The 22,424-nt window shown below is 40.7% G+C and overlaps 1 protein-coding gene across 4 annotated transcripts in view; it reads left to right on the top strand.

Annotated features, from left to right (window-relative positions):
• The window catches only part of KIF16B (kinesin family member 16B), a 289,942-nt gene that overhangs the window by 129,575 nt on the left and 137,943 nt on the right, over positions 1-22,424 (top strand). For all 4 annotated transcript variants that reach the window (XM_036827060.1, XM_036827058.1, XM_036827059.1 and 1 more), the window contains exons 13-15: positions 4,482-4,601; positions 5,747-5,798; positions 7,745-7,882. In XM_036827060.1, the coding sequence (XP_036682955.1) occupies positions 4,482-4,601; positions 5,747-5,798; positions 7,745-7,882 (310 nt within the window). The remainder of the gene's footprint in view (positions 1-4,481; positions 4,602-5,746; positions 5,799-7,744; positions 7,883-22,424) is intronic.

Below are 22,424 nucleotides of genomic sequence, written 5' to 3'. Positions count from 1 at the left end.
GAGGATTTGCTGCCACCATCTCAGCCCTCGACACAGGTTTTAGATTTAGGGGTTGAAAAAAACGTATTGAACATATTTTTGGAAATGTGATGAACATAATGTTTGAGCGGATACTGTCTTTTTATACTTTTTGTCAGGCGGTAGTTTCCTTTTTATACAAATATTGGTTGCCAAAAGCTTTGTTTGAATACAAAATATGTGCAACTATACATATTTGACCACTTTCTTTCTTTGGGAGCCCGTGTGCCTGGAGTTGGGAAAGGGATCGCCAGCTCTGCTCTGTTAAATAGTTAAATATTCCATCTTATCAAAGAGGTATTTCATCAATTATGTATAACAGTAGGGGCCACTCAATAAATATTTTATAAGTGATAGATATTTTTGTCTGAAATTACTTTTTCACTCGAGCAATGATTTAAACCCCCGTTTTTAGTTTTATGAGGTGACACTTTTATAATATATAGTGAATGCAGCTTGAATGTCATAGAGCTTTAGGGCAGCATTAATCATAAATTCATATGCCCCCATTCCCAATCCTGAGAGACTTTCTCTTAATTCAGGTTTTACCCATTCTATGTATGGAAGGGTGTGTGTGTGTGTGTGTGTGTGTGTGTGTGTGTGTGTGTGTATTGGGGATGGGTGGGGACAAGTAATGCTTTTGACCTAATGGCTCTGAAGTTATGAATTTCAAATGAATTTCTAAGTCTATGAGACTTATTTTAAGGAAGGAAGAAAAAGTGCTTTTCAATGGGTTAAAAAAAAAAAAAAGAATATCAAACTAAACTGTGATGTAGTCCAAAACAGTTTCTCTAGTTTGAGTGGGAGCTATTAGAGTTTAAAATACTGCCTCCCCCCGCCCCCTTTTGGGATATTGTCCACTTTTATGCAGAAAGAAAATACATATGTCTCTGGACTTAGGAGAACAGTTCCTCTCCTTTTCACACGGACCTGGAAGCCTGGAGCAATCCATGGCCAGGAGCCACCTACCGTGTGTGCAGTGCTGTCACAGTTCAGAGCTAGCAGGCCTTGTTTCATGAGATGGGGCTGTATGATTAAACTCTCCAGTGTAATATATATCTTTAAAAAGAAAAATCACAGACTTTCCACTTCAGTTTGAGCTCTGTGGGCAAGAGGAAAAGCACGAATTCTACCAATATCGGAGAGGCAGGAGTCGGGGTTGGTTTATTTAGAGGGCTCATTTTAGCCAGGATTTGCAAGGGCCTTGGTGTAGCATATCAGGATGAACGAAGTCTCCGGCCTCCAAGCCTGAGGTTCTGGGCCCCGGAGAGGAAGCCCATCTGATAAGAGAAGTAATTGAAGAATAGTGATACGCTTCATTTCCTTTTCTTGAATTTAAGTTATGCATTGGTCATTTTCTCTGCATATCTATTTAATGGTTGTTAAATTAAATTGCTTTCCCTCAAGTGGTGATTTTTATTTGTTTATTTTCTAAAGCATCTTTTTTTCTTACTCCGCTCCATTGCCCTCTGGCCCGACTCCAACTCCACGTGTGTGCGGTGGAGGCCCCAGTGTCTGCAGAGGTGAAGGCTGGGGACTTCTCTCTCTCCCCCCGGCCCTTTCCCAGAACCTCCCAGGGGCCCCTTGTCTGCAAGGTTGTGAGGTTCTGAATTCTTCAGCGAGAGAATGGCAGGCTTCGTAGAGTGTTCTAATATTTAAATGATACGGAATCCATTTATTTGATCCAGGAATGTGAGGAGTTCCGGTTTTGTTTCGGGCAGCTCTGGGCTTTGGAGTCCGGAGCTGTGCTGTGCTCAGCGTGTCCCGTCGCAGGAGTGGGTGAGGGAGAGGCTGGCTCGGAACATCCCTGACCCGGAGCCCCCGTTAGCAGCACGGGGCTGTCTGCTCTGCTGCTTCCATCAGCCTGTGGTCACACAGCACAGTGTCCTGTTCTTGGATGGGCCCCCGGCTCAACTCAGCACAGCCCGACCTCAAGGCTGCAGTTTACACCTTCACTCTTCCGGGGTTTGTCTGCTTTCCACCTGGGAATTGCCTCAAAGCCTGGATTCTGAGGGTTTTTTTTTGTCTTAGGGCAGATGGGCCTGATGGTGAAGGGCCTCTCCGTCTCTTCCTTGCGAGGTTGCTTTTGACCTTCCTTCCTGCGTTTCTCTGAACTCTGAGTATCTACCCACTCATTCATTCACTTGACAGATATTAATTGAGGAGCTCCTCTGTGTCAGGCACGAAATAAGGCATTGGGTTACATTCTAGTCAGGAGACAAGTGATAAACTTGTATATCACATATCATAGAGTGATAATTGCTAAGAGAGAAACAAATCAGGACAAGAGAGGTTGGTGACTGCTGTCTTGTATGGGGCGATGGGGAGGGTGGCTTCTGAGCAGAGGAAATGAGGGCTGAGTTATGTGTGAATTGAAGGCAGTTCTTCTCAACTGGGGCACATTTTGTTCCCCAGGGGACACTTATCGGTGTCTGGAGGCATCTTTGGTTGTCACAACCTCGGAGGAGGGATGTGTGTTACTGGCATCTGGTGGGTAGAGGCCAGGGATGCTTTAAATATCCTCCAGTGCCCAGGGCAGCCCCCCACAATGGAGAATCATCTGCTCCAAAATGTCAGTGGTGCCAAGGTTGGGAAGCCCCGCTCTAGGGGAAGAGAAGGAGTAGACAGGAACAGAGGAAACAGCAATGACCAAAGCCCTGAGGTGAGGGCCGGCTGGCAAGTTTGAGGAACAGCAAGGAGCCGGGGTTCCGGGAGAGGAGTGAGCAGGGGGCAAGCGGCAGGAGGTCAGCAAGGGGTGAGGTCACTTGGAGCTTTGTAGACCCTTGCAGAGACTTTGGGTTTTACTCAGAGAAGAGGAGGCCGTGTAATTGACCCGAGAAAAGGAGCGGCCTGCCCTGCCGTCTGTCTGGCTGCCGGGGAGAGCGTGGACTCTGGCTGGGGCACGAGTGGGTGTGGCCAGGATTACTGAGGCCATCCCGGCGAGGGTGGTGATGCTTGGGGCCAGGCAGCAATGTGGTGCAGTGGTTTGTCGTCAGATTGGGGGCATATTTTGAAGGTGGAGTCAACACCGAGTGCTGTAGGGTTTAGAGAAAGGAGCAAAGGACAGCCTGATTTTTGGTCCAAGCAACTGTAAGGAAGATTGGTGTTTACCGAGAAGGGCTAGTGTGCAGGTTTGGGAGGCAGGGGGCATCAGGGCTGGTCTTTCAGGGTGTTAAGTTTGAGCTGCCTGCTTGGTAGCCCCACAGGTATACCGAGGTAGGCAGGTTTATATACGCGAGGATGGAGTTTTAAGGGAGAGGTCTGCCTGGAGATTTAGATTTGAGAGTTGTCGGCATGTAGTCAAGCCCTCCGTGTCTGCGGGTTCCACATCCACAGATTCAACCGACCACCGATCACAAATATTCAGAGAAAAAAAATTCAGATAGTTCTCAAAAGCAAAACTTGAATTTGCCATGCTCCAGCAAATATTTACATAGCACTTTCACTATGTTTGCAACTATTTACATAGCATTTATGTTGTATTAGGTATTACAAGTAATCTAGAGATGATTGAAAATATAGGGGAGGGTGTGCGTAGGATATATGCAAATTATGTCCTTTTATATAAGGGACTTGAGCATCCTTGGATTTTGGTATCCGCGGGGGTCCTGGAACCAATCCCCCATGGATACCCAGGGACAACTGTGTAGATTGCAGGTAAAGTCAGGAGTCAGGATGAGATCATTAAGGGAGTGACTGTAGACACTAGAGTCCCTGGGATGAAAGACTCCATGGAAGTGGGTTCGAGAAAGAGCCGGAGGGGGAAACTAGAGGACCACAAGTAGGAAACTCTTTGGAGGTGGTTTTCTCTAAAGGGGCACAGAGAAATTTGTGGTAGCTGGAGGGAGATGCAGGGCCAAGGGAGGTGGTGGTGGTGGTGGTGGTTGATGGGAGCTCTGTAGCAGATTTGTGTGTAGGTGGGAATGATCAGTGGATAGAAGGTGATGCAGGGCACAGCGGGTCAGGTATCTCTGGTGCACGGTAGCGAATGCACAGGAAAGGGTTGCTTTCAGGGCCATGTGCAGTTTGACTCTAGTAACTGGCAAGAAGAACCAACAAGTCAGGAGACGTCTAGGTATTAAGTGAAATAAAGGTTCTGAAGAGGGAGAAAGATTGCTTTCTGGTCTAGTGGTCCTAGAACCTTTCCTAAAGAAGGCAGGGTTTGAGCTTAGCTTCATATATATATGTGTGTGCATGTGTTTATTCATATATATATATATATATATATGTATGAATCTGTATCAGGCAATAAATTTATTTCACTTTATGAGCTTTTTGTATGTTCCAAGCTCACTTTGCCCACCATATGCCAGGATTTCAACATGAAGCTTACAATCCATTTTTCTTGCAGTGTTTTTGGTGAGAAGTAAAACATTGTTCATTTTCACACTCTAAAGAGAACCTAATACGAAGTTTTCTTTCCTCAAAGTAACCTTTTCCTTTTCTTTCCCTCCTGATTTCAGGAACAAACTCTGGCCCTGAGGAAAGAAGGGATTGGGGTTGTTTTGGATTCCGAGCTGCCCCATTTAATCGGCATCGATGACGACCTTCTGAGCACTGGAATCATCTTATATCACTTGAAGGTAGAAACTACTTTCCTGGAACATTCTCGTTTTGGTTTCAGCTTTCCCTGCGGACACTGGAAAGGTTTAGTGTCATACTCCGTGTCCACGAACGCAGCCACGACCCTGAAGAATATACAACAAATCCTTGAGTCCTTTGGGGATTCTCAGCAGTTCATTGGGATTCTGTGGTATTAGAAATTTCTGTTTTATGTAGTCCTAAAGCTAAATGAAGATCCATTCACTTTGCCCTCTAATCTGTAGACTCAGCAAGAGGGAGGTAAGGAACAAAAAGGCAGACAGACTGAGGAAGAAAAGTTACCAGCACCCGAACTGGGATTTGTTGTTATGTACAGTTTCCTGGCCCCTTGTGTTAATTATAAAGTTGTGTCTCTTGCCTACATCGTTGGGCCTGGTCCCGAGCAGGGTATCCCTGTCAGGAGAGCAGAATTTCCACATCAGTATCAGTGGTGGCCTCTGTAACCTTGACTTTAGTATCTTCTGTCTGATCCATGACTTCAAATGAGAATGGTATTACGCTTGTGCTTTGAGGGCTCTCCTAAACCATATATATATATATTTTTTTCCTTTTGTATCTGGTTTATTTCACTTAGCATAATGTTTATCCATGTTGTAACATGTATCAGTACTTCATTCCTTTTTATGGTTGGATAATATTCCAGTGTATGTACCACATTTTATTTGTCCATGGATGAATATTTGGGTTGTTTCCACTTTTTGGCTATTATGAATAATGCTGCTATACACATCAGCACACAAGTATCTGTTTGAATGCTTGCTTTCAATTCCTTTAGATGTATCCTAAGCCATATCTTTAGATACAAAGAAACCCCTGGCCACTAGAGGAGAGACTTGTCAGAAAGGATTGGGAACATCAGTGAGATTGCTGTCACAGGCAGGTTATTGATGGCAAAACAGGAGCCCAACCCTTGTCGAGCCCTGAGCCTCAGGAGTCCTGTCCTTTTTCGGACACCACGGGCTGTTGTTACAGAACCTCAGTGAACTCCAGTCGCACTGAGGCTGTGGCCTGCCCGGGACAGAGCTCGCCCATCCGTCACCAGGTTGCTTGGGCTTCAATGGAAGAGGGAGAAACAGATCATTCCTCATGTTCTTATTAATAAATTTTGCTTGACTTTTCTCCCTAGGAAGGTCAGACATATGTTGGTAGAGAAGATGCTTCAACAGAACAAGATATTGGTGAGGATCTTTATCCATTTCCTCTTCGCAATTATTTATTTATTTATTTTTGGCTGCGTTGGGTCTTCGTTGCTACGTGCGGGCTTTCTCTAGTTGCGGCGAGCGGGGGCTACTCTTTGTTGTGGTGCGTGGGCTGTAGGTGCACGGGCTTCAGTAGTTGTGGCACACAGACTCAGTAGTTGTGGCTCGCGGGCTCTAGAACGCAGCCTCAGTAATTGTGGTGCATGGGCTTAGTTGCTCCGTGGCATGTGGGATCTTCCCGGCCCAGGACTCTTACCCATGTCCCCTGCGTTGGCGGGCGGAGTCTTAACCACTGCGCCACCAGGGAAGTCCTCCAATGATTTTTTAAAAATCATTTAATGAATTTCTTTTGAGTGACTGACATTGAAGTAATTATAAAAAAGAAAATGTTTCAAATACAATATTGATCAGAACGTGTATTTCTGTAATTTTGAACTCAGCTCAAATGACTAACACAGAACAGTTAGTTTAGTGAATAAAATGGAACTGTGAATCCTTTCCCCCACCATGCATGCCTTCTATCCTTGAAAGGTCACGCCTTTCAGGTGTGCTGTTAGTTAAATCACTTTATTCTTGTCACAGTGGAAATATGCTAACAGGTACAGATAAAAGATATAAGACCCTTTGATGGGAAATCCTTCCCAGTCGACACTTACCTGTGCAAAGATGAGGACAGAAAGTAGGATACACACGTACACAGCATCCACACACACAGACTTCTGGCTTTCCCCAAAGTCTTTGTGAGGTACCCAGGTGAGGTCTTGCCAGGCTTTATATTGTAGCATAACTTAGGGAATGCATGTGGTGGTGGTAGAGTGCGTGTGCGTGTGTGTGTGGCAAGGTGGGGATTGGCAGGGGAAGAATTATATCTTCTCAGCTGGTTTTAGAATTGCTGGCGATGAGCTTGCTTTCATGCCAAGTGTAAGCTATTAATCAAGCCAAAGCTCCCATTTCCTATGTGTATTTACTATTTATCGTGAATCTGGGAGAGCTGGAAACCAGTTCCTGGAATTGAATCCTTGGATTCAGCTGTTTTTGGGTGGAACTAGGTGTCAGGCCTCTTCCTCTCAACATTAAATTATCAATACATGTGACCTTTGGGTTTGTTATAAATGTGGTAAGGGCTAAGAACACATGTTTTCTGTGAACAGAAAAGTTCAGTAGTGCAGTTCTGTGGAGAGGAGTGGGAGCCGTTTGGCTTGTGCTTCTGAGAAGCTGGCCAAGAACTGTGCCTGAAATCATGTAGGTTTGTGTGACCGGCATTCATGTCCATGCCTGGCCGCTCATCACACACGAGCAGCTCAGGGTGCTCGGATGGGAGTCGGTAGCCCTTAGCAACCACATGCTCTGAGAGATCTGTGGAGGTCAGGTTCTCTCAGCATCGGCACAGGCTGTGGCTGGGTCATCTCAGGACTTCTGGAGACTTCCTCGGGCCTCCCAAGATCCATGCCATGCCGTGTTCACCTTTTACCTTTGGTTTGTGCTCCTGGAACGCAGTGGCGGTAAGTGTGGAGGTCACAGTAAATCCTTGAACCATGGGGCCCTTTTCTTCTCTTCCATTTTATTGTGACCTTTGGGTAACTGGAGGAGGAAAGTTATTTAGACTGAAGCAGGAGTGACTCAGTGGTATTCAGTCAAGACAAGTTACTCAACTGTTTTCTCCCCGAAGATGAAATAAATGAATGTGCCAGAACTTACTCCCTTATACGGGGGATGTCCAGACCCCCCGAGTAACAATCAAGGGATGGTTCTGTCAGTTGATGCCAGGAACTCCTGAAGTTCAGTTTTCTCACTAAACATAAATGTTCACCTCTCAGTTTTGTATGGAAAAGAAAGAATTTCAATATGAGAAAATAAATGAAGGTTGGGAATCATTGCACTAGATACCAAAGGAAATCTTTTCTTCCTCTGTTTTCCCATCTTAGTTCTTCACGGCCTCGACTTGGAGAGTGAGCACTGCATCTTTGAAAATGTTGGGGGAACGGTGACACTGATTCCCCTGAGTGGGTCCCAGTGCTCTGTGAACGGTGTTCAGATCATGGAGGCCACACACCTCAATCAAGGTATTGGCTTTTGGTTCTGAGTTCTTTGTATGTGTCGTTTCTAGAAAACAGGTTGGTTAGGTAATGGGGGAACACGTGCATCTTAGAATTAATTACACTTTAGGTGTAAAAAAGATGAAGACTGTTTGCTTCATTAGGCTGTTTTCTCTTTTGCTGGAGAACTTCTTTTTCTATTTTTTAATTAATTAATTAATTTTTTATTTTTGGCCGCGTTGGGTCTTTGTTGCTGTGTGGGCTTCTCTCTAGTTGTGGCGAGCGGGGGCTACTCTTCGTTGCAGTGTGTGGGCTTCTCATTGCGGTGGCTTCTCTTGTTGTGGAGCACGGGCTCTAGGTGCACGGGCTTCAGTAGTTGTGGCACGCGGTCTCTAGAGCGCAGGCTCAGTAGTTGTGGCGCATGGGCTTAGTTGCTCTGTGGCATGTGGGATCTTCCTGGACCAGGGCTCAAACCCGTGTCCCTTGCATTGGCAGGCGGATTCTTAACCACTGTGCCACCAGGGAAGCCCTGGAGAACTTCTTTATAAAATGCCCGTTGTCTTGTTGAATTAAACATCTATATATTGACTTAAAAGTTACTGCTGTTACGGAAATAAGACTTTAAAGGAATTTGTGAAGTTCAAAATGTGCTCTTCAGACGCAAATCCTTAACACAGTGGCTTCTTTTAATAATTTTATTACCTTATTTACATTCTTTTTATGAATAGTTATACATACAGGATCTGGTGTCATATCTTTTTTTCTTTTGAAATAATTTCAGTATTGTGGAATATTTGCAAGAACTTTAAAAAAATCATTCATTCATTCATTTATTCATTTATTTATTTATGGCTGTGTTGGGTCTTTGTTGCTGCCGGTGTGGGCTTTCTCTACTCTTCGTCGCGGTGCGTGGGCTTCTCATTGCGGTGGCTTCTCTTGTTGTGGACCACGGGCCCTAGAGTGTGTGGGCTTCAGTAGTTGTGGCACGCAGGCTCAGTAGTTGTGGCTTGTGGGTTCTACAGCATGGGTTCAGTAGTTGTGGGGCACGGACTTAGTTGCTCCGTGGCATGTGGGATCTGCCTGGACCAGGGCTCAAACCCATGTCCCCTGCATTGGCAGGCAGATTCTTAACCACTGAGCCATGGGAAGCCCAAGAACTTTTTCTTTCTTTTTTTTTTTTTCTTTTTTTCATACAGCAGGTTCTTATTAGTCATCTATTTTATATATATTAGTATATATATTGTCAATCCCAATCTCCCAGTTCATCCCACCACCACCACCCTCCCCCCTGCTTTCCCCCATTGGTGTCCATACGTTTGTTCTCTACATCTGTGTCCCTATTTATCCCTTGCAAACCGGTTCATCTGTACCATTTTTCTAGATTCCACATATATGCGTTAATATATGATATTTGTTTTTCTCTTTCTGACTTACTTCACTCTGTATGACAGTCTCTGGGTCCATCCACGTGTCTACAAATGACCCAATTTTGTTCCTTTTTATGGCTGAGTAATATTCCATTGTATATATGTAACACATCTTCTTTATCCATTCGTCTGTTGATGGGCATTTAGGTTGCTTCCATGACCTGGCTATTGTAAATAGTGCTGCAATGAACATTGGGGTGCATGTGCTTTTTTGTTTTTCTTTTTAAAAATATCTTTATTGGAGTATAATTGCTTTACATTGTTGTGTTAGTTTCTGCTGTACAACAAACAAAGTGAATCAGCTATATGCATACATATATCCCCATATCCCCTGCCTCTTGTGTCTCCCTCCCACCCTCCCTGTCCCACCCCTCTAGGTCGTCACAAAGCATTGAGCTGATCTCCCAGTGCTATGCGGCTGCTTCCCACTAGCTATCTATTTTACGTTTGGTAGTGTATATATGTCCATGCCACTCTCTCACTTTATCCCAGCTTACCATTCCCCCTCCCCATATCCTCAAGTCCATTCTCTAGTAGGTCTATGTCTTAATTCCCATCTTGCCCCTAGGTTCTTCATGACCATTTTTTTTTTTTTTGTAGATTCCATATATATGTGTTAGCATATGGTATTTGTTTTTCTCTTTCTGACTTACTTCACTATGTATGACAGTCTCTGGGTCCATCCACGTGTCTACAAATGACCCAATTTTGTTCCTTTTTATGGCTGAGTAATATTCCATTGTATATATGTACCACATCTTCTTTATCCATTCATCTGTCAGTGGGCATTTAGGTTGCTTCCATGACCTGGCTATTGTAAATAGTGCTGCAACGAACATTGGGGTGCATGTGTTTTTATGAATTATGGTTTTCTCTGGGTATATGCCGAGTAGTGGGATCGCTGGGTCATATGGTAATTCTATCTTTAGTTTTTTAAGGAACCTCCATACTATTCTCCATAGTGGCTGTATCAATTTACATTCCCACCAACAGTGCAAGAGGGTTCCCTTTTCTCTACACCCTCTCTAGCATTTGTTGTTTGTAGATTTTCTGATGATGCCCATTCTAACTGGTGTGAGGTGATACCTCATTGTGGTTTTGATTTGCATTTCTCTAATAATTAGTGATTTTTTTTAAACATCTTTATTGGAGTATAATTGCTTTACAATGTTTTGGTAGTTTCTGCTGTATAACAAAGTGAATCAGCTATACGTACACATATATCCCCATATCCCCTCCCTCTTGTGTCTCCCTCCCACCCTCCCTATCCCACCCCTCTAGGTGGTCACAAAGCACCAAGCTGATCTCCCTGTGCTATGCGGCTGCTTCCTACTAGCTATCTATTTAACATTTGGTAGTGTATATATGTCAGTGCCACTGTCTCACTTCGTCCCAGCTTACCCTTCCCTCTCCCCGTGTCCTCAAGTCCATTGTCTACGTCTTCATCTTTATTCCTGTCCTGCCCCTAGGTTCTTCAGAACCTTTTTTTTTTTTTTAGATTCCATGTATATGTGTTAGCACGTGGTATTTGTTTTTCTCTTTCTGACTTACTTCACTCTGTATGACAGACTCTAGGTCCATCCACCTCTCTACAAATAACTCAGTTTCCTTTCATTTTATGGCTGAGTAATATTCCATTGTATATATGTGCCACATCTTCTTTATCCATTCGTCTGTCGATGGACACTTAGATTGCTTCCATGTCCTGGCTATTGTAAATAGAGCTGCAATGAACATTGTGGTACATGACTCTTTTTGAATTATGGTTTTCTCAGGGTATATGCCCAGTCGTGGGATTACTGGGTCATATGGTAGTTCTATTTTTAGTTTTTTAAGGAACCTCCATACTGTTCTCCATAGTGACTGTATCAATTTACATTCCCACCAACAGTGCAAGAGGGTTCCCTTTTCTCTGCGCCCTCTCCAGCATTTATTGCTTGTAGGTTTTTTGATGATGGCCATTCTGACTGGTGTGAGGTGATACCTCATTGTAGTTTTGATTTGCATTTGTCTAACGATTAGTGATGTTGAGCAGCTTTTCATGTGCCTCTTGGCCATCTGTATGTCTTCTTTGGAGAAATGTCTATTTAGGTCTTCTGCCCATTTTTTGATTTGGTTCTTTGTTATTTTAATATTGAGCTTTATGAGCTGTTTATATATTCTGGAGATGAATCCTTTGTCCATTGATTTGTTTGCAAATATTTTCTCCTATTCTGAGGGTTGCCTTTTCATCTTGTTTATAGTTTCCTTTGTTGTGCAAAAGCTTTTTTTTTTTTTTTTGAAACCCTTTTATAGGAACATATTTGCAAAATCATCAGAGTACACCCAGAACTGTCTGTAAATGACAAAAGACTTAAAAATGACCACGGTTAAAGATTTGATGAAAGTTCATAATAATGCAGTTGACAAGAAAATTAGTTATTTCTGAGATATACATTTTAAAGTAATAACTAGGATTATTACTTATAACATTATACCAGAACATATAAGATTTTTAGAAATTTCATGTAATGTCTGAAACATTTATATTAACATATTTCCATACATATTTCCATACAAATACAAATATAAGATTTTTAGAAATTTCATGTAATGTCTGAAACATTTATATTAACATATTTCCATACAAATAACCCAATGAAAGTTTAGTATTAGTTGTTCTGTTTGTTTTTTTATACTGCAGGTTCTTATTAGGCATCAATTTTATACCCATCAGTGTATACATGTCAATCCCAATCGCCCAATTCAGCACACCACCATCCCCACCTCACCACAGTTTTCCCCCCTTGGTGTCCATATGTCCATTCTCTACATCTGTGTCTCAACTTCTGCCCTGCAAACTTGCTCATCTGTACCATTTTTCTAGGTTCCACATACATGCATTAATATACGATATTTGTTTTTCTCTTTCTGACTTACTTCACTCTGTATGACAGTCTCTAGATCCATCCACATCTCAACAAATGACTCAATTTCGTTCCTTTTTATGGCTGAGTAATATTCCATTGTGTATATGTACCACATCTTCTTTATCCATTCGTCTGTTGATGGGCATTTAGGTTGCTTCCATGACCTGGCTATTGTAAATAGTGCTGCAATGAACATTCGGGTGCATGTGTCTTTTTGAATTACAGTTTTCTCTGGGTATATGCCCAGTAGTGGGATTGCTGGGTCATATGGTAATTCTATTTTTAATTTTTTAAGGATCCTCCATATTGTTCTCCATAGTGGCTGTATCAATTTACATTCCCACCAACAGTGCAAGAGGTTTCCCTTTTCTCCACACCCTCTCCAGCATTTGTTGTTTGTAGATTTTCTGATGATGCCCATTCTAACAGGAGTGAGGTGATACCTCATTGTAGTTTTGATTTGCATTTCTCTTATAATAAGTGATGTTGAGCATCTTTTCATGTGCTTCGTGGCCGTCTCTATGTCCTCTTTGGAGAAATGTCTATTTAGGTCTTCTGCCCATTTTTGGATTGGGGTGTTTGTTTCTTTAATATTGAGCTGAATGAGCTGTTTATATATTTTGGAGATTAATCCTTTGTCCGTTGATTCGTTTGCAAATATTTTCTCCCATTCTGAGGGTTGTCTTTTCGTCTTGTTTATGGTTTCCTTTGCTGTGCAAAAGCTTTTAAGTTTCATTAGGTCCCATTTGTTTATTTTTGTTTTTATTTCCATTCCTCTAGGAGGTGCGTCAAAAAAGATCTTGCTGCGATTTATGTCAAAGAGTGTTCTTCCTATGTTTTCCTCTTAGAGTTTTATGGTGTCCAGTCTTACATTTAGGTCTTTAATCCATTTTGAGTTTATTTTTGTGTATGGTGTTAGGGAGTGTTCTAATTTCATTCGTTTACATGTAGCTGTCCAGTTTTCCCAGCACCACTATTTGAAGAGGCTGTCTTTTCTCCATTGTATATCCTTGCATCCTTTGTCATAGATTAGTTGACCATATGTGTGTGGGCTTATCTCCGGGCTTTCTCTCCTGTTCCATTGATCTATATTTCTATTTTTGTGCCAGTACCATATTGTGTTGATTACTGTAGCTTTGTAGTATAGTCTGAAGTCAGGGAGTCTGATTCCTTCAGCTCCGTTTTTTTCCCTCAAGACTGCTTTGGCTATTCGGGGTCTTTTGTTTCTCCATACAAATTTTAAGACTTTTTGTTCTAGTTCTGTCAAAAATGCCATTGGTAATTTGATAGAGATTGCATTGACTCTGTAGATTGCTTTGGGTAGTATAGTCATTTTCACAGTATTGATTCTTCCAATCCAAGAACATGGTATATCTCTCCATCTGTTTGTGTCATCTTTGATTTCTTTCATCAGTGTCTTATAGTTTTCTGAGTACAGCTCTTTTACCTCCTTAGGTAGGTTTATTCCTAGGTATTTTATTCTTTTTGTTGCAGTGGTGAATGGGATTTTCCCCTAATTTCTCTTTCTAATCTTTCATTGTTAGTGTATAGGAATGCAAGAGATTTCTGTGCATTAATTTTGTATCCTGCAACTTCACCAAATTCATTGATTAGCTCTAGTAGTTTTCTGGTGACATCTTTAGGATTCTCTATGTATAGTATCATGTCATCTGCAAACAGTGACAGTTTTACTTCTTCTTTTCCAATTTGTATTCCTTTTATTTCTTTTACTTCTCTGATTGCCGTGGCTAGGACTTCCAAAACTATGTTGAATAAGAGTGGCGAGAGTGGACATCCTTGTCTTGTTCCTGATATTAGAGGAAATGCTTCCAGTTTTTCACCATTGAGAATGATGTTTGCTGTGGGTTTGTCATATATGGCCTTTATTGTGTTGAGGTAGGTTCCCTCTATGCCCACTTTCTGGAGAGTTTTTATCATAAATGGGTGTTGAGTTTTGTCAAAGCTTTTTCTGCATCTATTGAGATGATCATATGTCTCTTATTCTTCAATTTGTTAATATGGTGTGTCCCGTTGATTGATTTGCATATGTTGAAGAATCCTTGCATTGCTGAGATAAATACCACTTGACCATGGTGTATGATCCTTTTAATGTGTTGTTGTATTCTGTTTGCTAGTATTTTGTTGAGGATTTTTGCATCGGTATTCATCAGTGATATTGGTCTGTTATTCTGTGTTTTTGTAGTATGTTTGTCTGGTTTTGGTATCAGGGTGATGTTGGCCTGCCTTGTAGAATATGTTTGGGAGTGTTCCTTCCTCTGCAATTTTTGGAAGAGTTTGAGAAGGATGGGTGTTAGCTCTTCTCTAATTGTTTGATAGAATGCACCTGTGAAGACATCTGGTCCTGGACTTTTGTTTGTTGGAAGATTTTTAATCACAGTTTCAATTTCATTACTTGTGATTGGTCTGTTCATATTTTCTGTTTCTTCCTGGTTCAGTCTTGGAAGGTTGTACCTTCCTAAGAATTTGTCCATTTCTTCCAGGTTGTCCATTTTATTGGAAGAGAGTTGCTTGTAGTAGTCTCTTATGATGCTTTGTATTTCTTCAGTGTCCGCTGTAACGTCTACTTTCTCATTTCTACTTTTATTGATTTGAGTCCTCTCCCTCTTTTTCTTGATGAGTCTGGCTAAAGGTTTATCGATTTTGTTGATCTTCTCAAAGAACCAGCTTTTAGTTTTATTGATCTTTGCTGTTGTTTTCTTTGGTTTTGTTTCATTTATTTCTGCTCTGATCCTCATGATTTCTTTCCTTCTACTAATTTGGGGTTTTGTTTGTTCTTTCTCTAGTTCCTTTAGGTGTAAGTTTAGTTGTTTATTTGAGATTTTTCTTGTTTCTTGAGGTAGGCTTGTATAGCTATAAACTTCCCTCTTAGAGCTGCTTTTGCTGCATCCCGTAGGTTTTGGATTGTCGTGTTTTCATTGTCATATGTCTCTAGGTATTTTTTTATTTCCTCTTTGATTTCTTCAGTCATCTCTTGGTTGTTTAGTAACGTATTGTTTAGCCTCCATGTGTTTGTGTTTTTTACGGTTTTTTCCCTGTAATTGATTTGTAATCTCATAGTGTTGTGGTCAGAAAAGATGGTTGATATGATTTCAGTTTTCTTAAATTTACCGAGACTTGATTTGTGACCCAAGCTGTGATCTTTCCTGGAGAATGTTTCATGTGCATTTGAGAAGAAAGTGTAATCTGCTGTCTTTTAATGGAATGTCCTATAAATATCAATTAAATCTATCTGGTCTACTGTGTCATTTAAAGCTTGCGTTTTCGTATTAATTTTCTGTCTGGATGATCTGTCCATTGGTGTAAGTGAGGTGTTAAAGTCCCCCACTATTAGTGTGTTACTGTCAATTTCCTCTTTTATAGCTGTTAGCATTTGCCTTATGTATTGAGGTGCTCCTTTGTTGAGTGCATATATATTTATAATTGTTATGTCTTCTCCTTGGAATGATCCCTTGATCATTATGTAGTGTCCTTCCTTGTCTATTGTAACGTTCTTTATTTTAAAGTCTATTTTGTCTGATATGAGAATTGCTGCTCCAGCTTTCTTTTGATTTCCATTTGCCTGGAAGATCTTTTTCCATCCCCTCACTTTCAGTCTGTATGTGTCTCGAGGTCTGAAGTGGGTCTCTTGTAGACAGCATATATATGGGTTTTGTTTTTGTATCCATTCAGTGAGCATGTGTCTTTTAGTTGGAGCATTTAATCCATTCACATTTAAGGTGATTATAGATATGTACATTCATATTACCATTTTCTTTATTGTTTTGGGTTTGTTTTTGTAGGTCCTTTTCTTCTCTTGTGTTTCCAACTTAGAGACGTTCTTCAAACATTTGTTGTAGAGCTGGTTTGGTGGTGCTGAATTCTCTTAACTTTTGCTTGTGTGTAAAGCTTTTGATTTCTCCATGGAATCTGAATGAAATCCTTGCCAGGTAGAGTAATCTTGGTTGTAGGTTCTTCCCTTTCCTCACTTTAAATATATCGTGCCACTCCCTTCTGGCTTGTTGAGTTTCTGCTGAGAAATCAGCTGTTAATCTTATGGGAGTTCCCTTCTATCTGATTTGTCGTTTTTCCTTTGTTGCTTTCAGTAATTTTTCTTTGTCTTTAATTTTTGTGAATTTGATGACTGTGTCTCGGCGTGTTTCTCCTTGGGTTTAACCTGCCTGGGACTCTCTGCGTTTCTTGGACTTGGGTGGCTATTTCCTTTCCCATGTTAAGGAAGTTTTCAACTATAATCTCTTGACATATTTTCTCGGGTCCTTTCTCTCTCTCTTCTCCTTCTGGGACCCCTATAATGCGAATGTTGTTGCGTTTAATGTTGTCTCAGAGGTCTCTTAGGCTGTCTTCATTTCTTTTCATTCTTTTTGCTTTATTCTGTTCCACAGCAGTGAATTCCACCATTCCCTCTTCCAGGTCATTTATCCGTTCTTCTGTCTCAGTTATTCTGCTATTGATTCCTTCTGGTGTAGTTTTCATTTCAGTTTTTGTATTGTTCATGTCTGTTTGTTTGTTCTTTAATTCTTCTAGGTGTTTGTTCTTTAATTCTTCTATGTCTTTGTTAAACATTTTTTGCATCTTCTCGATCTTTGCCTCCATTCTTTTTCTGAGGTCCTGGATCATCTTCACTATCATTATTCTGAATTCTTTTTCTGGAAGTTTGCCTATCTCCACTTTATTTAGTTGTTTCTCTGGGATTTTATCTTGTTCCTTCATCAGGTACATAGTCCTCTGTCTTTTCATTCTGTTTATCTCTCTGTGAATGTGGTTTTCGTTCCACAGGCTGCAGGATTGTGGTTCTTCTTGTTTCTCCTGTCTGCCCTTCAAGAACTTTTTCATTTCAGGATATTTGAGAGTAAATTGCTAACATGATGCTCCAGCACCCCTGAATACTTCAGTGTCTATTTCCTTTGAACAGTGGCATTCTCCTACATAATTACAGTGCAACCATCCAAATTAAGAAAGTAATAGATGTATTCCTACCACGTGATTTCAGACCCTCTTCAGGTTTGGCCGTTTGTCCCAACAGTGTCCATTATTCAGTCCAGCATTGTGTTGTATTTGGTTACCACGTCTCCCTAGTCTCCTTCAGTCTGGAAATGTCCCTTGGTCTTTCCTTGACTTTTATGACTTTGGCAGTTTTGAAAACTGCAGGTCAGATATGCTGTGGAATGTCCTTCTACATTCTTCTACGAAATTTAGAATTTATCTGATGCTTCCTCGTGTTTAGAATAATGTCACTTTTTGACACAAATGTCTGAGAAATGATGCTGCAGTTTTCTCATGTTTCATTACATGGTTTCTATTTGTCCCATTACTGAGGATGCTCACTTTGATCATTTAATTAAGAAGCAGTGTGCTAGGTTTTTTCACTGTCAAGTTAATCTTTTCACCCTTTCTTATTAATAAGGCTATTGGGAAGGTACTTCAGGATCATAAATATCCTATTCTTTGCCATACTTTAACCCACTGGTTTTAGAATCCACTGGGTGTTTTTTTGTGGGGAGGGAGGTCTTATTTAATTATTATTCCAGTGGCTGCCACGTGGTGATTTTCTTCCTTCTACACCTATTAGTTGGCTTTTTATTTATTTAAAAAAATATTTATTTATTCATTTATTAGGCTGCGTCAGGTCTTAGTTGCGGCACGCGGGATCTTAGTTGCAGAGCACGGATTTCTCTCTAGTTGTGGTGTGCTGGCTCCAGAGTGTGCGGGCTTAGTTGCCCCGCGGCATGTGCGATCTTAGTTCCCCGACCAGGGATCGAACCCGCATCCCCTGTATGGAAGGTGGATTCTCAACCACTGGACCACCAGGGAAGTTCCAGTTGGCTTTTTAACTATAAGAAAGAGCTTTCTTTTCTTGCCATGTATTCATTTATTTATCTAAATCAACAGGGCCACATGTCTTGCTATTTTATAGGTTTTTATCTATTTCTATGATTGCTTATTTTGATGCCCAAATTGTCCCAGATTTGGCCAGTGGGTGTTTGTGTTCTTTTGGTTTGTCTATATTGTGTGTGATTAATTCCTTACTTTCTGACAGAACAAGGTATTCCAGGCTCATCTTTTACTTTTCTCGAATCAGCCAGTTCTCCAAGGAGCCCTACTTCCTTTTAGTGAATGGGATTTAGAAACCAACATCTGGGCACTAGGTGTGCTCATTGCTATTGAAGTGTTGCTTGCTCACAGATCCTGTCAGTCAACAATGTTAGGGAAAATGTGTGTGTATACAACATTTACAACTATAGTTCTGTATCTGTTTATATTAGTATGTTAAAATATCTGTATTTCAGTGTCTATATTGCTAACCAGGAGTTCACACCAATACCTCTAATTCCAGTCCAGTACCATAGAGTTCTTTCTAGTTTTCTCCCTTTTCTTATTTGTAGCCCCTTTTCTGACAATGATGAACTTGACTCCCGTTATGTAGCCACTATCCTGTCACTTCTGCCCCCTCCTCATTTTGGGACCCTCCTCTTCCTGCTCAGGCTGTGACGCCCCATGCTGGGCCACGTCTCCCTTCACCCTTTTCCTAGCGCAGACAGCTTCCTCACCTCATGCCAAAACTTCCTGCCACTCCTACCCTGATGCTTACTTTGCCCAGCCTTGTCTAATGGCTTTTGTACTGAGCTATGCAAGAAGGAAGGAAAGAAAGATGTTGACATTATCTCTTAAGCCCTTTTTGGTATATTATACATAGTTTTCATAATTACAGTTTTTCATGCTTACATACTATAATGCTGTATCTGCTGTGACGTGGGATTGGACAGTTGGGGACTGGAAAGGATGTAGTTTATTGGTGTTAGTGAAGTCATACCAGAAATCAGTTGCAAGGAGTTATCTCAGAAATGAAGGACAGCAGCATGGACCAGGGTGATCATGCTTTCATAGGAGGTGCATAGCGTCCATCAGAGACATTCTACAAGCAACTGATGGAGCACCCACCCATGTACCATCTCCAAACCATCCACCCATCCACCCATGCATTGATCTCTCCATCAGTTTTTCACTTTTAGTATTTTTCAGTTTCAAGGTTAGTTGAGCTTGGGAGACATCTGGTGCCCTGGAGCTGGCCAGAAAGGTCAGAGGTCAGCAGTAGCAGGTGACCAGCCCAAAAAAGGACACAGTGAGCACCCAGTGACCATTACCAAAGCAACATACCTGCTTTTTTGCAACCAGGACAATGGCCCTGGCAATAATGAATGGAGAATCTGATTCTTTCCAGGCAGCAGTATTGATCATGATGAGACACTGTCTCTGCCCTGAGCCCAGAAAGTCACCATAATTGATTGGCAGACAAGAGGTCACTATGTAAGGCTTTTCAGTGGCAGTCCCTGCCTGGGAACACACAGGCCTTTGTGTGAACAACAGGTGTAATTGGAGGGTAGACAGTTGACAGATGACCCCACAAGTGAATTATGTAACTGGATCTGGACCACAGCCAGACCACCTGTCTGTCCTCTCTTAGCGCCTCAGGTGGGGGCCCTGCTGCTGTTTCTTCAGGCAGCAGGGGTGTTGCAGGGGTCATGATGAGAGGTGAGAGACGTGTCTCCTTGTCTAGCAGAGACCTCTGTACTGGCTGTGTCTCCCTCAGTTAGGTCAGAGGGAGGTGACCTTGTGATGATGACTGTTTATTGCTACAAGATTTTATAAGCGGCTTGTACTGGTTTTCAATATCATCATTAATGCATGAGTAGAACTCGAATTCATTTTGAAATATTTAATACATCTGGGGTTCACTGGTATATAAAGTATAGATTTAATTAATTTTCTCCCACATTGGTATACCATTATCATAACCTTCCCATCACCTCCCTTTTGAAGAAACTTACTTTACCAAAAAAATAAGAAAGTCACACAAAGTACTGTATTTGTTTCTTGGCTTTCTAGTTTGTTCCAGTACTCTGTATTTCTACTTTTGTGCCTATATCACACAGTTTTAATGCTTGTTGTGTTATAATATGCTTTAATTTTTGTTCTTCTCTGAGTGGGTTTTTGCTTTTCATGCCTATTAATTTTTTTCAAAGAAATTTTAGAATCATTTTGTTGTGCTAAAATATTCTTTGAGAAGTTAGATTCTAATTTCATTTGATGTGTTCACATTAAAAAAAAATTTCCATCTTGGAACTTATATTTATTCAGTATGCTTCTTCTCATATTTGAATTTTCGTCTATTTCCTCCAATAAAACTTTGAAGACTTAATTTATGTGCTTGTTGAACTGTGTTTATTCATGTATACAAAATTCTGAACATAGTTATATACATTAACTGTTCAAAAATGGAAAGGAAAAAACCCTTTCTTTTATATATATATTCTGTAATAATCTGTTTTGATTATTTCGAGCACAAAGGACCTTTGAGGATGTTGATTTAAAACCGTATGGGAAAGTGATGCCCAAAGAATTCAGTGTCTGGAATCCAGGACTTCTGAGTCTTGTGCATTGTTCTTCCAAATACCCCAAAGCAGCCTGGTGTGTTTGTGGAATCACTCACAGGAAGTTAGAGAGGAAGTTACAGTTGGGGTTAATTTGGGGACATTCTTTAGCATAAACAGTGCTTGAATCACAAATAGCCCACAAATGTCAGTATCAGCTGCTGGATCTACCTGGCTCTGTTGTCCGGCCATCACACTGTTTCCTCCCTGTGCATTCCCTGCTCCAGCCGTGTTTCTCTGGAGCTTCTGGAACTTACACCACCCACAGTCTTGGCCACTGGATGCTGAGAAGGCTGTCAGGTGGTTTCCAGTGACCATTGCTCCTGCCATGTTATGGGTTAGTCTCTTGTGGATTTGCCTGGAAGCTGTTATGTGTAATGTTCTTGTGAGAAAATGAGTCCAAACTAAATTCTGAAAAAGGAACTTTTAGAGCATGTATTGTTTAACATGGGAACCTCCTAGAATTTAATATTTAATGTTGGGGTTATCCTTCCATCACCCCTCAAAAATTATTAGCTTATTTATTTAGTTCAGAGAAATTGCTTATCATTCCATTGCCATCTACTTATGTAGCGATGATTGTCTCTAATTCTCCTGTGGATTGAGGCATGGTAGATAAATAATAAATGTATCTCCTGAGTGGTATTTTTATTAAGTGGTTTTTTTTTTTTTTTTTTTTTATTCACACACACACACACTGTATTTTATTTTTACAAGACATAAATAGACTGACACCAAGCATTGTACATGGATGACCACAACAAAAGCAACAATGATTGCAATTACCAAACATGAAACACACTCATACTATGTCATAATATTGACATTCAGTCCAGTAATCCTCCACTGTAACAGCTCCTTTACTTTGCAGTGAAAATTGATTTGTATATTCTTTGCCTCTGAGTCCTTGTGGGATTTTTTTTTTTTTAAATTCAGACAGAAAGTCACAAAAATTATACTCATCCTCATCAGTTCACTCAGTCCCATGTAATTAATTTTTTTTCATCTTGATCTTTTGTTAGCACTTTTATGAGTTCATCAGTTTTTCATTAGAGTTCTGAAATGCTTATTCATTCAGTTCAGCAGTACAGTCAGTTACCAGAAACCTGTACTTGTCAGAGTCTTTTCCATGAATTTCTTGAAGATGAAACCCTTTTATAGGAACATATTTGCAAAATCATCAGAGTACACCCAGGACTGTCTGTAAATGACAAAAGACTTAAAAATGACCACGGTTAAAGATTTGATGAAAGTTCATAATAATGCAGTTGACAAGAAAATTAGTTATTTCTGAGATATACATTTTAAAGTAATAACTAGGATTATTATTTATAACATTATACCAGAACATATAAGATTTTTAGAAATTTCATGTAATGTCTGAAACATTTATATTAACATATTTCCATACATATTTCCATACAAATACAAATATAAGATTTTTAGAAATTTCATGTAATGTCTGAAACATTTATATTAACATATTTCCATACATATTTCCATACAAATACAAATATAAGATTTTTAGAAATTTCATGTAATGTCTGAAACATTTATATTAACATATTTCCATACAAATAACCCAATGAAAGTTTAGTATTAGTTGTTTTGTTTGTTTTTTTATACTGCAGGTTCTTATTAGGCATCAGTTTCATACACATCAGTGTATACATGTCAATCCCAATTGCCCAATCCAGCACACCACCATCCCCACCTCACCGCAGTTTTCCCCCCTTGGTGTCCATATGACCATTCTCTACATTTGTGTCTCAACTTCTGCCCTGCA

The sequence above is a fragment of the Balaenoptera musculus genome, chromosome 15 (genome assembly GCF_009873245.2).
Source record: "Balaenoptera musculus isolate JJ_BM4_2016_0621 chromosome 15, mBalMus1.pri.v3, whole genome shotgun sequence".
Classification (NCBI taxonomy): Eukaryota; Metazoa; Chordata; class Mammalia; order Artiodactyla; family Balaenopteridae; genus Balaenoptera; species Balaenoptera musculus.
Note: the sequence above shows the minus strand (reverse complement) of the source record. Positions and strands in the feature narration are given on the sequence as shown.